Source organism: Vicugna pacos, chromosome 1 (assembly GCF_048564905.1).
Source record: "Vicugna pacos chromosome 1, VicPac4, whole genome shotgun sequence".
In the NCBI taxonomy this organism is placed as follows: domain Eukaryota; kingdom Metazoa; phylum Chordata; class Mammalia; order Artiodactyla; family Camelidae; genus Vicugna; species Vicugna pacos.
In genome coordinates, this window is record NC_132987.1 from 92,479,516 (window position 1) to 92,496,258 (window position 16,743).

General features: G+C 36.6%; 1 protein-coding gene and 1 pseudogene across 1 annotated transcript in view; both read left to right on the plus strand.

Annotated features, from left to right (window-relative positions):
* The first annotated feature begins 3,263 nt into the window (after nt 1–3,263).
* On the plus strand, nt 3,264–4,049 carry LOC102541525 (elongation factor 2-like; annotated as a pseudogene).
* Nucleotides 4,050–4,180: 131 nt separating this feature from the next.
* LOC140699298 (elongation factor 2-like) overlaps nt 4,181–16,743 on the plus strand; it is a 524,143-nt gene continuing 511,580 nt past the window's right edge. Inside the window, exon 1 of the mRNA XM_072971248.1 lies at nt 4,181–4,747. Within this exon, the coding sequence (XP_072827349.1) occupies nt 4,223–4,525 (303 nt within the window). The 5' untranslated portion in view covers nt 4,181–4,222 and the 3' untranslated portion in view covers nt 4,526–4,747. The remainder of the gene's footprint in view (nt 4,748–16,743) is intronic.

Here is a 16,743-nt window from a genome sequence, read left to right on the forward strand (position 1 = left end):
TTTCTGGTTCATAATGCTGTTGGTGCAACGGTAGGAAAGGAAAGTGGATTAGTCTCTGGTACATATTTGTTTAAAAGTACCTGTATTTTTCCCGACATGAAAAGAATCTTTTTCCCCTCTTGTGGGAATCCTTGAGAGCTAGAAATTCTACTTTTTGAGCTTCATATCTATCCATATGGATTTTGTGGAAAATTATTTTATAAAGTTCAAAGTTGTTAAATACTTTTAAAGAAATATATGCTCACATACACTAAAGAGGACTATAGATATACTTATCTCTACATGTATATGCACACACATATAAGAACTCACATGTATATATGTTCAGATGTACTATATACCATTTTATAATTATAAGCAATTACAATGTAATGATATATATAACATTTATTAAGCAATTACCTTGTGCCAGGCACTCTGTGTAGGTCTTTACATATAACATTTCATTTATTTTCATCACAACATTATGAAGTCTCTATTATGATTATTTCAATTTATTTATTGAGGAAACTGAGACACTAAGACCATTAAGTCAACTGCCCAAATTTATACAGCTTTTAAGTGGGAGAGTAGGGTTATAAATTCAAGCTATCTAGTTTTCCTACATTATGTGTGAACAGATGTTATTTGTGGACATATGAGTACAATAAAAATGTAAAGCCTACAGGTTCAGTTAAAACTTACTGAATTCATAAACTGAGATCCAGAGAAGAAATGTCTTTCATAGGCTGTACAGCTAGCCAGTTTCCAAACCTAGAGTACAACTCAGGCAGCATTCCTCTATAGCTTTAATAGTTGGCAACATTAAATGATATCCTAAATTGCAAACTGAGTAGGGTAGGAACTATCTTTAATGGTAATTATGCAATAGGTACCCACTTTTTTTCTAGTGACATTTTTCCAGTTGTGATAATTTTTTTAAAATAGGTTGATAACATATTTTTTATTTGTTTAATTTTCTGTCGGTGTTTACAAAACAGTTTGCTTTTTACCGCACATAGAGGCTCCCATACAGCTTCATGGTTGGTGCTGAACAACTCTTCTCCACTCCCATCCATTATTCAAACTACTTCTCTCTACATGTTGTGGAAATACCTTTTGCCAAGACACTTAGAACTCCAAAATACTACCTTCAATGAAACATTTTTACCTTAGAGGTATGTGTTGCTGGGTTTGACACTCTTCTCTCTTCCCTTCTGTCTTTGAGTTTGACCCCCATGCTACTCTGGTCTCACTTGTAACTTTTTAACTCTGCTTCTTCTCATTTCTCTGTGAGCAATTCTTTAACAAATGTTGATGCTTTTCAATATTCAGTCTGTAGAATCTTACTTTTCTTACCATATATACACCCTATGGGTGAAGGTGATGACATCTCCTACAAGTTTTTATTTAATAACTCAGTATGTGTATGTGAGCATGTGTACATGAATATAAGAGAGAGAGGGCCAGTGAGCATGAGATACCATTTATCTACTGTATTTTCCCAACTATCCATGATTCAAGGTATGAAACACTTAAATATGACTGTAAGAGGTCATATTTAAGTGACACCTTAGCTGAGAAGGATCCAGTCATGTGAATGTATCTGGCATACATTTTTTTTAAAGCTTTATTTCTTAATAACCATCCTTAAGTGGTACCATGGTAAAAATTCCTGCTAGGAGTGCACCAGAAGACCAGATTAAAAATCTCTGGTCTGTCAGTTTTTAGACTGATCTCACTTTCCCATTTAAGACTTTGACTTGCTACAAGTTAAAGCTCAGTTTCAAACTCAACAGTATGTTCTCCCTCACTGTTTCCACCTCTAGCATAGACTAGACTTACCTTGGGCTATGGAAAATTGGAGTTAAGCAGAGAAAATTATGGTCTGTCCTTTATGTACTTCCCTTTACTACTTCTTTAGATACTAGTTCCTCTGTTTTGTTAAGGCAGGAGGAGAAAAAAGGAAAGATGTCCAATATTTCCTTACTGCCTTGGAAGGATTATAGCCTTTCCTTGCTTGGATATAACTATTTCCATTCCTTATCTATAGCTCCAACACACCTTGATAGCAACGTGTTCATTGGTGTACAGCTCCCTTAGACATTTTTTCATTTTTAGGTTTGGCCTCACCTCTTAGCTGGCCTTAAGCTGATGACCTTTACGTTGCATTCTTCTAATCACTGCCCCTTTTTGCCCCTTTACTCACTAAACCACACAGGCAAATGGCAAGACTGTATCTCACAGCTGAATCTATCCTTGTAGGTCTGGTGAGCCCCTGCAGAATGCTTCTCTATATACTTAGAGGGAAGGTTCCCGGCTCCCTCCCGCGTGTGTGCGCGCGCTCTCTCCGCCTTTTGCCCTTCTTCCTATTCGCTTTTCTTCTGTTCAGTTAGCACAAGAGCATATCAGTAAGTCCTCCTACTAAGCAAGCACAAAGAATAAAAAGTGTTTCCCCTTCTTGAAGGCTTTACTAATTTTTAGAAAGAAATCTCATAGATCTACTTTCCGTATCTTCAAAGTGGGAAAGGCTCACTTTCCATGAACAGGAATCTCTCCAAAATATCATAGTCATATTTGCCAATTTTCTTTCTATAGTAATTGGTAGGGATAAATAGGGTTGACACATATCCATTCTCTAACTTCTACCCCTCAATAATTCCAACTTCTGTTGGCTCTCTGAATTTAGAGTGTGAAGTACTTAAGGCAGTCTATTCTCAGCTTAAGCCACAATTATAGAACAACAGAAGAAATCATCAACGTCTTGTTATATTATGATCAGTTAGAAGATAATTCATAAGAGAGAAATTAGTAGCTGAAAAGGCCCTGAAAGTAAGGAACTCGTGGCATTTTAACAAACACTCCGACTTCATTTTTGACATTTAACTGCTGACAGCTTTCAAACTCAATGACTTCTCCCCTCTTCTGCCCCACACCTGACAAAGCTTATAAGAAAGACTAGGTGTTCCCCCCTTGGCAAGAGCAGGGAATCCAAACGGTGCAAACCCTAGTCCACTCACAGGAATCCTCGCTTCAAAGATACCCTCTAATCACAATAAAAGCCAAACTAGTCTTTTTTTGTCTCTCCCTCAAGCTGCCGCTTTTGGACCTGTTTGGGAGATGTCTCTGCTTTCGAAAGAAAGTTTCATTATGTGAGTAAAACCTTTTCATACCCTCTTAATATTTTTGTAAGAAATCATTTTTATCAAGGTATAATTGGGACGCAACATTATGTTAGTTTTAGGTGCAAAATATAATGATACGATATTTGTATACAATGCAAAATGATCACAATACACACCCCCAATTATATGACCCAGAGGAAGAAAAACCTGTACCTGAAGCCGATCCAGAGAACAATCCTTACAATGGGACGTTTTGTGGAGCCCATCTAGGATGCGCCTTGCAGGAACATCACGGGCCTAGGTGTGGCCCAGTTCCTGGTGAATACAGGCACCAATACCACTTACGAGTATGCCTTCGCAGTTGCATAAGTTCAGCGTGAGCCCCGGTTGTCAGGCTCATCCTGGAGGCCAAGTACCTGGCTGACCTGCTCAAGCTGGTGGAGGGTCTGAAGCAGCTTGCCAAGTCGGACCCCATGGTGTAGTGCATCATAGAGCAATCAAGGGAGTACATCATCCCAGGGGTCAGTGAAGTGCACCCAGAGATCCGCTTGAAGGAGGACCATGCCTGCATTCCCATCAAGAAATAGCACCCAGTTGTCTTGTACAGCATGAGACTCTCAGTGAGGAGTTTAACGTGCTCTGCTTGTCCAGGTCCCCCAACAAGCACAACCGGCTGTACAAAAGGTGTGGCCCTTCCCCAACGGCCTGGCCAAAGACATCGAACAGGATGACGCGTCCACCCACTGGGAGCTCAAGCAGTGAACCCGCCACCTGGCAGAGGAGTACGAGTGTGACTCGGCTGAGGTTCGAAAGACAAGGTCCTTTGGCCTGGGCGGCAGGCACCTGCCTCCAAGTCCTCACCGAGGCTGTGCAGTACCTCAAGGAGATCAAGGACAATGTAGCGCCGGCTTCCAGAGGGCCAGCAAGGAGGGGGCTGCTGTGTGAGGAGAATGACCTGCGTGACGTGAATCACCGGCGTGACGTGCGCTTTGACGTCACGACACGACGCTGCACGCAGACGTTATCGAGCGCGGGGGCTGCTGGGTCATCGTCAGGGCGGGACGGCTGACAGCCCAGGCCTAGCTCACGGAGCCTGTTCAGCTGTGGAGAATCCCGGTATGGAAGAAGCAGTCGGTGGCGTCTACTGGGGCCTGAATAAGAAGCAGGGCCACGTCTTTGAAGACTCCCAGGTGGCTGGAAACCTGGTGTTTGTGGTGAAGGTCCACCTGCCTGAAAACGAAGTCCTTTGGCTCCGCTGCCAGTGCGAGGTTCCACTCCGGCTGGCAGCCGGGCTGTACCCCAGTGCGTGTTTGACCAGCGGCGGATCCTGCCTGGAAACCCCTTGGATAGCCCCATCCGCCCCAGCCAAAGGCCGGAATGAAGATATCCCAGCCCTGGCCGACTTCCTGGACGAACTGTAGGTGGGACTTGGCTTAGTACAGGCTTCCAGCTGCTGTATCTACCCCAGCAACAAGCCTTCACATTCTCCTCACGTCACCTCCAGACAGTCCAGACACAGTGATGCTACGTCTGACAAGTTTCTGGAGCCCGCTCCGTGCCATTACTCGACATGAACACTTGATGCCATTTCTTTTGATACTCATTTCCAGAAATCAGAGGCAACAGAAATACCCTCGCTGCAGGTACTTAATTTGGCCTGTGGAAGTGGGGGAGGGGATGGGATACTCAATTTGACTTTCATTTCTTAACGGGGAAACTCAGGTGCCTCCAAATTTTTAAAAACAAACGAATTAAAAGGTTTAATTGGGTAAATGGACCATAACGGCTTTTCTCCCAAAAGGGGGAAGAAACAAAAGGGTAGACATTCTCTTTGGACAGAAACAAGGTAGGAAATCTTGTTCAGTGTTGCAATGAGCACCTCCAGCTGCATTAGTGCTATTAGAGCAATTATTTGATATGGTAATGACTGTGAAACAAACAAAAACCCCTCTTAATTGAGTGTAGTATGATCAGTCTTAATATCCTAACCAAAGTTTAGGAGGAGGGCCCATCCCATCTCTGTGGGATGAATAAATTGATTGGCTCTGTGAGGAGGATGGCCAGACAGTGACCACCACCTCAGGAAGATCTCGCTTCTAATGCTTTTGCTTGCTGACTGGTTTTATTGCCTGCTGAGAAGCATGCACTTTTAGCTGCTGCCTGCTGGCTAGTTTGTGCTTTGAGTTATGTTGCTTTGCACTGCATTTACTGAGCCCTCAAAGTCTCTTTTATAGATCTAACTAATCTAAGTTGGAAGTTTTGCTAATTGTCATTAAAAATGTTAGTATGGAATTGGGGGACTCCTTAAAATGGCTGTAGTTCATGTGTCTTGGCCTGGGACTGTCTGTGTGTCTCGGGTTGAATCATGTGTCTCGATTCTAACATAAGCCATAACTGACTATAGCTCGTAACTGAATTACCTTGTGACCATGACTGTGTGTCTCAACCTGTCACTTGCCCTCATCCTACTGAGTGCTTAAGAGAAAGACTGACAACCTGTGCAATGTACAGGCCCATCAGGGGTTGCTCATGTGGAGGAAGATTAGTCACTATGTAGCATGCTGAGGGCTACCCTCCTAAAACAGATGAGTCGCTACAACTCTTAAAAATACCTTTGCCTGTGTTGCAAAATATTCTTATATTCCAGGATATAGGGGAAAATACCCATGGTACCCCTCCTGGAACACAGCTAAGGAGGTATAAACCTGATCTCAGTTGAGGATCCTTAATCCCAATAAAGCTGCTATTGCCATGGGAAAGTAACCTTACGCTACTGCTTTTCGACTTTCTGGAGGGAGAAACTTAAAAATATGAGCAGAACGTAGAGAACTCCCTTGAAATGTATCTAGTAAACAAACAAAAATCAGAAACAGAGGCCCATGATTTACTAAAATTTAAGTTCAAACTTTATTGGAAATCTAAAATTTACTAAAAGAATTTTGACAACAAATAAGAGTGCTAATTAAATTTTATGTCTCTGCAACATAGGTCTGAATTAACCGTAACATTTGAACAAATGCACCAATTAAACACATTTTTTTGCCCTTTATCAATCCTGAAGCCCAAATTTCACTTATTACTGGGGATACTACTAAATTTAAATAAGGTATCCGTTTACTCTTAGAGAAGGTAAAAAACATAAATAGAAGGAATAAGAAGTACGCTTCCCCTTAACCATCAGAACTAACACTTTAATTCCCCATGGTCAGAGCACCCATTATCCTAAAATATTGTGGCATGGGCATGGGCACTCTGAACCAACCAGTGATAAGTTAAAATTAAATGAAGTCTTTGGCAGTCACAATCAGAGTTATGAAATGGGACCCCATCAATCTTACTCTTCAGTTTCTCTACATTTGAATAATTCTTCATTTGGATGAGGCTTGGGTTTGGTGAGAATATTTGAGGCAGCTAGTGGTATCTGTTGTAGATAGGAAGAAGCAGGAGGGTGAGAATTCCTAGGAATATCAGAGAAGAATGCCTTGTTTGAATTTATCTTTACAAATGGTAATTCCTGAATGAGAGGTCCTGGGCTCTTCTATCTTTTCCCTACTCTGCCCAAAGGCAGATGGTAGCATTTGAGGGAAGCATTGGATTGGATAGCATTATATTTTTGTTCACTTGTCCTGTCTGTGATCAACCTCTGTTTATTCTAACCATTTGAAATTCAGCTTGATGAATTTAAAGAGAAAAACATTTACTAAAACAAAACAACACAGTGCTGAAAACTAAGTACAAAAAAAATAGCTTCCAGTAGAGTAAGATTGAGGTAAGTTATCTTCTTATATAAAATAGCACATTTTCATTGAACTGGTTGTCTATTTCAAGGTTCTGGGAATTAAGATATTAAATGATCCTTCCTGAGTCACTGCTTTTTGTTTCAGTAAGTAGTAGAACAAATTAAAAAAAACATGCTTTTAGTTTTATAAATAATATTTCTCAAATAGAAAATCTTACTAATTTTTTTTGTGTTCTTAATGGAACATATGGACATGGTTTGGTTGTCAGTTACTCAAAAATATTTAATTAGTGTCTACTACATTACTCTTTCAGCAAAAAAAAAAGTTTGTGAGGTTAGATAGGAAGGAATATTTAGGAAAATAAAAAACATGAGGGATGAACTATGATCTATATTCTCAAAATACTTTTAAGCTGTCTCCCTATTTCCCCAGAGACACTGGGCATATACAAATGGTAGCTTGTGTACCTTTCTCATAGCTATCAAGTTTTAATAAAATTGATGATTTATTATGTTTTTGTCATAAGCTTGTGAACATATTAAAAGACAGATACCATTGATTTCTTCTCTGTCTTCAGTGCCAACCTTGTGTTGCTAAATGATGGAATCAGTAGATTTGATAAAATAAGTGTTTAGTTAATATGAGCCAATAGGAACTAACAGCCTATAAAATGGAAATATAGAAGTGTGTTAAAAAAAAAAGAAAATGAAAATAGTTTACAAAGATTTTTGTTAAAAACCATTAAATTTGTCTTCTCTGATAATGTATAAATATATCTAGTTCATTTTGAATTGAAGAAGCCCCAGTCCTTTCATAGGTGAGACATCACCTTTGAACTAGGCCTTGGAGGAGAGCTGGTGTTTGAGAAAAAATAAGATGACATTAGTACCCATAAGTTCAGCACAGAGGGTCATGTGGCTGGAATTTATTTAATCTGAAGATAATGACTTCACTTTTTAAAGAATAACAATATCTTTTGAGCCTAGATATGATAACCAAAATTACTTTAAAATTTCAATTGTATGTCCTCACAAGAGTACCTTGCAATCCACAGTTTATCCTATTGTCCTTGTGTGTTGTTTTTAAAATACACTGTCATTTTATCAGTTGTTTATATTGATGTGCTAAAATCAATGACAGTTACCTTTACCTCATCTCTAGATATAATTTGTTTTCAAAATCTATCAATTCTTCTCTTTCAGTAGCTGGTGCTCACTCACTATTTCAGCATAGTGTTAACCATGGCCAGACTAAGACACTACTTGAAGTAGTGCTTCTCATAGCTAATTGTGCATGTAAATGATCTGCAAATCTTGGTAACATGCAGCTTTCAGTTCAGCAGTTCTGAGGGGATCCTAGAATTCTTCATTTCTAAGATACCTGCAGCTGTCTTGGTGATTCTGAGACTTGGCCACATGTTGAAAAGTAAGGGTTTAGCAGTCTTACTAATACAACCCCCCACTGCCACCCATATGTCACTCCAAGTTAAAAAAAAAATTAAATAAAATAAACAAATCCATGAAGTTAGTATAAGGGCATAGAATAAAATTTAAAAAATATATTTTCTTGGATATTGCCAAATTCAAATTCTAATTTGTACTTGTTCTGCCTGTTGAGTAGTTTAAGTTGTTTATCACTTCATGTGTCTCTTTGTAAGAGCACCTTATTTGGTATTCAGTCTCTATCAGTCCTACAAGATTTTCCTAAAAGCTATGTGACCAATATTATGTAAGTGAACATGAATCAAATGCTAATTAAAAAATACAAAACTTAAAATCTTTACTTCCTTTTTGTTGCAAAGTTAATTAGACTGATAATCAAATCTCTCCATCAACTGACTTCATCTGAAGTAACTAATATTATCTTATTTTCTTACTTGAACATTTTCTTTCATCTAAGTTTTACTTCTGAAAAGATGTAAAATTCATTATGTGCTCATTTATTCACTCATTCATGTACCAGCAAAATACACTGACTCTTGGCTTTTGTTGTGTGTTATTTTAGGCTCTTGGGCTATACTGGTATACCCAGGACAGAAACAGTTCTTATTCCCCTGGTATTCAAAGTTCAGCAGAAGAACTGAAATATTTTTAAAATTTACACAGATAAATTATTAGTTGTGATTTTGTTTTGCAGAATTCAATGAGATTTAAATGAGTAGAAGCTACTGTAATCAGGACTAATGTATGTTTCAGTGAAGGCTTTCCTGAAGGAGACATTAAATTAAAATTGGAACAGTGATCAGGATTTAGGCAAGTGAAAGATGAATAGAATTTATGCCACAGTCTGGAGATGAGAATGTTTTTATTCTAAGCCTTTAATCATACTCTGTTACCAGGAGGAGGAAATAAAAGTTACATTGGTTCTTAGTCACCTCAAATAAAAGAATTTCTAATGGAAGAAAGAGAGTGTGATATAAACAGAAGATTTTATTAGTGAAGTAAAAAGGTAGTAAAATATAGTACATGCCTGAGAATTGGGGCAGGGCCAATCTAAGAGAGGAAAAATGCCTCTGCTCCTTTGTTTTTCCTGTTCTTGTATCCTGGCTTAGGGGGTGTTTTCATGATTGGTTATTGATGCATTACTCTCTCTGAGTGCTCAGGCTGATTGACAGCTCATGTTCCTTGTTCTCAGGCACGCACGTCTCTTTTAGGCATGTTTTTTTACCCATGATGCACACAGAGAAACCTACAGGAAGGGGCTCAAACTGTAATGTTAATTACATTATAACGAACATTGGGTCAAGTTAAGCCAGGTCCTTCTCTCTGCTGCGCAGCCACAGCATTCGATTCTAGCTGGCTTCTTTGCTGGCCTTCATTTAGAGAAAGTAAAAGTTTTTGGAACCCCTTACCTTGAGTATAGGCATACTGTTTATTTTCTGGGTTGCTCCCTCCCCCTTCCTCTCCCCTTACCTGGAGCCCATTTCTATCTAACTGCCTAAAATGTCCACTTCCTGGAATGCTCTCATTCTGCTCCTCTGTACTAATTCTTCTCATCCTCCAAGTCCCCATCACCTAGAACCTAATCATAGTGGGTAATATTTATTGAATGCTTATCATTTGCCAACCCCAGTGGGAAGTGTTTCCATACAGAATCTAATTTATCTCCTAACTTTATTATACACAGTCGCTTTAGTTTTCTTTTTTCAAGAAAGTAATGTGTAGGGGATTGAGTAGATTATCCAAGATTATATGTGGCTGGGTCAGGTTGCAAATCCAGGCTATCTGATCCAAAGGTGGTTTAACTATTAAGCAATAGTGACTCTTTTAAAATAAATTTTATTCCATTAACCTCTGCTTTAACTCTTTAAAATTCAACTGAAACTCTGAGGTTCTAGTTTTTCTGACACTTGTTGATGTATATGGTCCCAATGCAGTCCACAACCTGACATTAATTTGTGTCATGTAGATATTATGAAAAGAATACTCAGACAAGACAACTTTCCCTAGTTTAGAGCTAGGTTCACAAAAGGCATCCAGTTAATATTTTGGGGTAAATTTCAGATTAATCTGTGGTTCACTTTGCTATCCCTATCCAGAGGCACAGTTTCCCTGAGTCATTTCAGACTAAGCTGAAACACAAAGAAGATAGCAAATATTTGTTCTAATTGTACCAAAATGCACAGTGTTGCCCCCAAAGCCCTAGGGCACCTCCCAGTGAAGGAAAAAAGAGATTCAAGAGTGAATGGCTCTTCATTTAATAAAAATATCCAAGAGTGCACTGTTTTCTACCAAGGAAATGTAATAAGCACAGTAATCAATAGAACTTAGAATTATAAAAATCTAAATCTATTTCCAGCATGCCCAAGTATTCAATAATAATGCCAGTTAATCTTATACGCATTCGTGAATTGGGATAATATTATTTAGGTCCAAGCTTGCTAAAAAGTGTATTTAATTTTGGCAAAATGTTCTGTGTTCTTGTTCGGGTATCAGTATCAAGGGAGAATCTATCATATATGTTAACCTTTTTTAAATAAAAGGACTCTTAAAAATTAAAAATCATATTTATAAGAGTAATAGAAGTAACTTAACCATGAGTTAATATCTAGATACTCCTGAATTGAGATTTCTCTTCCATTCTTGACATGGCTTTCAAACAAGGGAACTTAATTAACAGAAACACATGGCATATATTTTCCTATCTACTACCATTTGTACTCAGTGAATATAAGGAGGAAAATTCATAGTTTGTTCAAAGTCATGGTTTTCTGAACTACATTGGTGGCAATTTATATGAGGTGAGGAATAGTAAAGGGATGTTTTAACATTCCATGTCTGAAGAACTCCTCTTCTATTTCATAGAAAAGAAATGTCCTGAGTATCGAGTCTGTCCATTGACACATAGTTATATAAAAATTGCTTTATTTTTAGTATGTGTGTTTCTGGATGATATTCTGTTCTTTTGAATTTCTTTTAGCTTTTGTATTCAAGTGTTTACTTGCTCACTTTTCCTCTTATAACTTCCAGAATGTAGATTCTTTAAGTTTAAATATCAGGGTAATAGTATTACAGTCTTATTCTGTGGAAAGACTTTAAGAAAAAATAGAAAATAGACACTGTTTAAGTTGTCAGAATTTGTGACCACATTATATAGTAAGTTACTCTGAAATGTGTGTTATTTGCAAGGTACTGAGTTCATAGTGTCATAAGTTTGCAACTCTTCCGTTAAACAGCCTTGTCTGCAACTCTAATATATAACAGTCTAAGGTATTGGACACGCATACATACCTGAATGGCTGCTATTGTCTTTATACCATGAGTTAAAAGTTCTTAGGGTTTCTTTAGCTGACTATTTGAATCACAACTATGGCTCCCTTTATATGGTTATTGCTTTATCCATTCTTTCTTAGAAAGTAACATTCACATATAAAACTTTTCTGAATTCAGCCTGCTTTGGTTAACTTTCCTTCTGTCCTCTTTGTGTTATACTCTTTCCCCTCTATCTAGAGAAACAAGGTCAAGGCATGTTCTCGGATGCCTGTTCATTAACAGCTCTGCAGGTGATGCTCCTAGAGAGGTCTGATGTGCTGTGTGATGTTCTCACACAAACTATGTTAATTTTTGATCAGTAATTATGAGTCTTAATTGTGTTTAGGTAACTGGAGGTTTGTTAAATAGGCCTCACTTTGAAATGCTAACTTAGAGCAGTGAATCTTAAAAACAAGGAATCCCCCAACTTCTTGTGCTGTATTTTTGCATATCAGTTCCTGAAGAAAAACTGATAGATTGATGAGTATTTATGCAAGACTACAAATGTGATTATGACTATGACTCTCTAATTTTTTCTTTCACTGGCATGACTTATTTTTATTTTTCCTTGTGAACTCAATCTTTTAAGAGTCCCAGCAATGATGGAAAGGAAGGGGAAGGAGTATATATCTTATTCAAGTGTGCTTAGTTAAGATGACACAGAATTTGGATTCAAACCCAGAAAGTCTGGCTCCCAAAGCCCCCATCCAAGTTAGACTGCTCCGGAAACTCTGAGTCTTTTGTTTGATACAAATATAGGCCATTGTCATAGAAATAAATATACTTTTCTCTCTCTTAACTTAAATGTTTTCATTTTATTTTCAGCATTTAGACTTTTTGCATCAAAGTTCTTAGTAGCTGCTTGTTATTCTTTTTACAGTATTTTTATAGTTTTTTCTTGTTTCCATCACCATTTATTTAATCTGTTTGCCTTTGCAGTCATATTATGCGCAACAAATCACCTCTTTCACTTTTTCAAACACTTTCACTGCAGTCTTCCATTTCGTGCTTCTCGGAAGAAGAGAAAGGAAAAGATACTGCTTTTTCTTGAAATGAAATGATGCCTCTTTCTTTTTTTCATTTCTTCCTCACTCCATCCTGTTACCTTCCTTAGGAAGAATTACTAAGTTCATTGATCAGCAATTTTTGTTTTAGTCCCCAATATACTATTACTATTTGAAATGGTTTGAGAATAGTGACTTAATGTAGCCAAGAAAAATTCTTTAGTAGGGCTTTTCTGTAATTTCTGTAATTTCTTTGTCTTTCAATAAAGAACTGTTTCTATCTCTAAAGTTGATTTTGACCACTGACAAGTCCTAATGCCTTATTTGGTGTGTATTTTTAAAATTTAATGCAAACATCAAAGTTTCCATAGAGCATATAGTGAACAGTAAGTCACGTTCAAACCTCTTTTCCCACCCAACCAGTGATTTAAATTGTTTTCATAACAAACAGTTATATTTTCCCTCTACTTCCCCTTAAAAATATTTCTTCTCTTCCCAAACTATATTAGGGATTTATTTTGTAACAGTTGTTTTCAATTAGATGTGTAGTTTGATCAGAATAGAATTCCATCAGATCTCAGCCACGCTCTGTTGTAAAATCATTTTTCTTCAAAATCTAATGCACTGAAATTTTCAAACAATAATGGTTAGCTTTAACTGTATCAACCAGTCTTTTTGTTTCTTTAAGGTAGTCTGGACTGAGAATTATTAGGATTTATATCTAATTTCAGAGTTTTAGTCAGCAGGAAACTACTAAGTTAGTTTCAAGAAAAGAACCAGTCAAGGTGTTAATATGTCCTCAGATTTTATCAGGCAGGTTGCCAGAATTCAAGTTGCTTAGGTAGGACTGATAGGGACTCTTTGGGGCTACAATGTAAAATATTTGAGTATATGAGTTATATAAAGATTCTAAAAAGTTTGGCTTCTGATGTCATAGTCCCAGAAGTTGAATAGATTTCAGAATGATATTGGTCAAAAACTAGTGATTTTGGATTAGAATTAGGGCATAAAGGATCCTACTATTACACTAGGGAAATACTAACTGGATGGTAAGAAGCTGAAATATGCAGAAACAGTTTCTGTGTATTTCAAGGACTGTCTTTCCCCTAAAGGCTACACTTTGTTAAGGTCAGTATTCTTACCATCTGTGTTACCCAAGCTTAATGCAGTCTGATGGCCCGAGGCCTTAGGTTGGTGTAAAGAGAGGATTGACCTTAAGAAACTGCAGCTCTGTCCAAAGATTTAGTTTCTTACATACCAATTTTGGCTTCTGTTTCTGCATGACTTTGAGCTATCTCCTTGAGAGATCCCAGGGCTAGGTGAGGCTTCACGTATGACAGGACCATCTCATTAGGGCACTCTGTTGTATTGCCTGAAATTAGAAATTCAGGCTGAAAGTGTATGAACTACTATGGGAAAAAAATAATCCTGGAGTAAAATGAGATTCTAGCTGGCAAAAACATTATTGTCAGTTCCATGTATAACTATTTGTTCTGAAAATGAACTCAAGTCAGCATATTAAGGCCTTGCCATTCACAAGGTAGACACTGAAGAGATATAAAAATGAAAAGACGTAATTCTTGACTCCATGTTTTCAAAAATTTGGATCTTCATTTGTTATTGAAAACTCCTTAACTGAATTTTCACACTGTTATGTTCCTGTTTTTAAAAAAAAGTGGGGAAAAAAGAAAGGAAAGAAAAAGGGGAAGGAGGAAGGAAGGGAAAAAAGGAGGGAATGGAAAGGGAAAGAATGAAAACAGTAAGAGATATATCCACTACAGACCTGAAAGTTGGCTGTGCTTGCAGAAAAGACAATGGATATAATCAACCCCAATTCACATCTATTTAAATTCGAGCATAGCATAAACAGTAGAGTTCTCTGGTTATTTAGTGACTTAATAGGAAAATGCATTGTTTTCTTGCATAATAAAGTTTTAATAACTTAGGAGAGTATATTGGTGATTTAGAGAAGCAGCAACTCTCATTAAAATCTTTTTAATAGAATTATCATGTACTTGAAATTGTATGATAGATTATCATCTTCAGTAGTATTATTTTAAGTAAGAATTATATGATCAAAATTTCAGTAAAGCTTATTCTCTGAGACCATAGGAAAACCAAGTCAATATCCCTATAGCTACATCATATTGATCATTCATTTGATTTAGGGAGAAAGAAGACAAATATGTTAGTGAAAGAGAGACAAATGAGTAGTGTGCCTGGCCAATTCCTGACTCATTTCCAAAGGAAGCTAATGTAACTCTTTTACTCATTTATGTGAAATATGATAGATCTGATTATATAATTTATGCTTCCTCTCTGACTTTGTGAACCTCACTAATTGTTTCTTCCTTTCTCTTCTCCACTTTCTGCTCACATATTTGGCAGTTACACTTTTTGGAGGTTTTTTTTTTTTTCTTTTTAGGATATTACTATCAATCTTTTGCCTGTGTCTAAACAGCATACCTATGAAGAAGATCCCATTTTTAGCCTTAATATTTGCAAATTACTTGAGAGGTAATATAAGGGAAAAATTAAGCATTCACTCACATATGTCACTGTAGTTTTAACATTTTACTAAAAATTGCATAATCGAAGCCTATCAGTATATTTTGCTGCATAGAGTTAAAAATAGCAAATTGATTGCTTTAAATGGATTTTTCTCTATGTTGGAGCTTTCGTGCAATAAATTATTTTAAGTAATGTTAATTTTGACTGGAATTGTAAATCATAGTTTTCTAAGTTAAATACACTTTAAAACTTTAGTTTTAAATTTCAAGATCTATACATAATATCCTGAAATTTCTGGTATGAACAAAGACACACACATACACATAAAACTTTTGAAACTTTATAGACATCAAAAGTGTGCTTTAAAAATGTAAGTGTAAATTAGTTCAAAATATATAGATTAATTTCCTTTGAAGTATATTTCTGTTTAAAATTTAACATGCATAATGGTTAGTTGAATGTGTCTTGTGTTTTGTTTAGTACAAACATTCTAATTATTATATTGAACTGACTTTATGCTTTTAACTAAGAAGGGATATGGAAATACAGTTCCAAAACTCATTGAAATAAATGCACAATTAACATAAATTTCTAAGAAATTTACATAAAATACAATTTATATTTTTGTTGAAGATTATCTAGGCCAGTGTTTCCGAAACTTCTTGTACATATGAATTTACCTGGAGAATTTGATTAAAAAGCAGAATGTAATTCAGTATGTGTCGGATAGGACCTGGGATTCTGCCTTTCTAAGGTGCTCCCATGTGATACTGCCAAGAACCATGTTTTGACAAGCAAGAATCTAGTTCACACATTATATGGAAAAGGCATATTTGATTGATTGGATTAAAATTCAAGAAAAATGCTTCCTTTGCATAATCTAATATATGAACTATATATTCTAAATCCTCCCTACTAGACTGCCATTCAGAAAGCTCTAGATTTGGTAACCTCTGAAGGACTATAGGCAATATACTCTGCTTCTGTCTTTTGTTTTTTTATTTGGTTTTAAAAAATATAGAGTTAATCTGATCCTGGTCTTTGGATTTGGGAGGCAGTTGATCAGTATGATTAAAATTGCTGTTAGCCATGGGCACAGGTTTCAACTTCAACTAACTATATTTAAGCAAGCGTAAACATTGAGAGTCATGGTAGTGGTTCCAGCCAAATTAGAAATAGAGTTTAACAGTTAGTATCTCAACAGGACTAAGCTTGACAGAAAATATTGAGAATTTACTTTGACAGAATAAGCTCTGGAATTTGTTTTGTGGTTTATCATAGTCATAATCATTCTTATGTCACACAAAGAAATGATTGATGTTTATGTATGAAGTTATAATTAATATGTAGGATTTTTGCATTTTATGCATTGTCAATTGATTTTCTAATGAAGAGACAAAACATACCGAGTTCTTCATACAAGGATTCATGAATGGTGAGACTTTTCCTCCATAATACCTAACAAGAAGACAGTATACTTAATACATTTTATTTAATTTTAGTAATTTACATTTGTTCATTGGTCAAGTAAATGGAGACATGCTTGGTCATTTTACTAGAATTCACAAACCTGTGCTATGAATCAAAATGAGACACAGTTCATCCTAATTAATCATTTTAGCAATGGATTTTC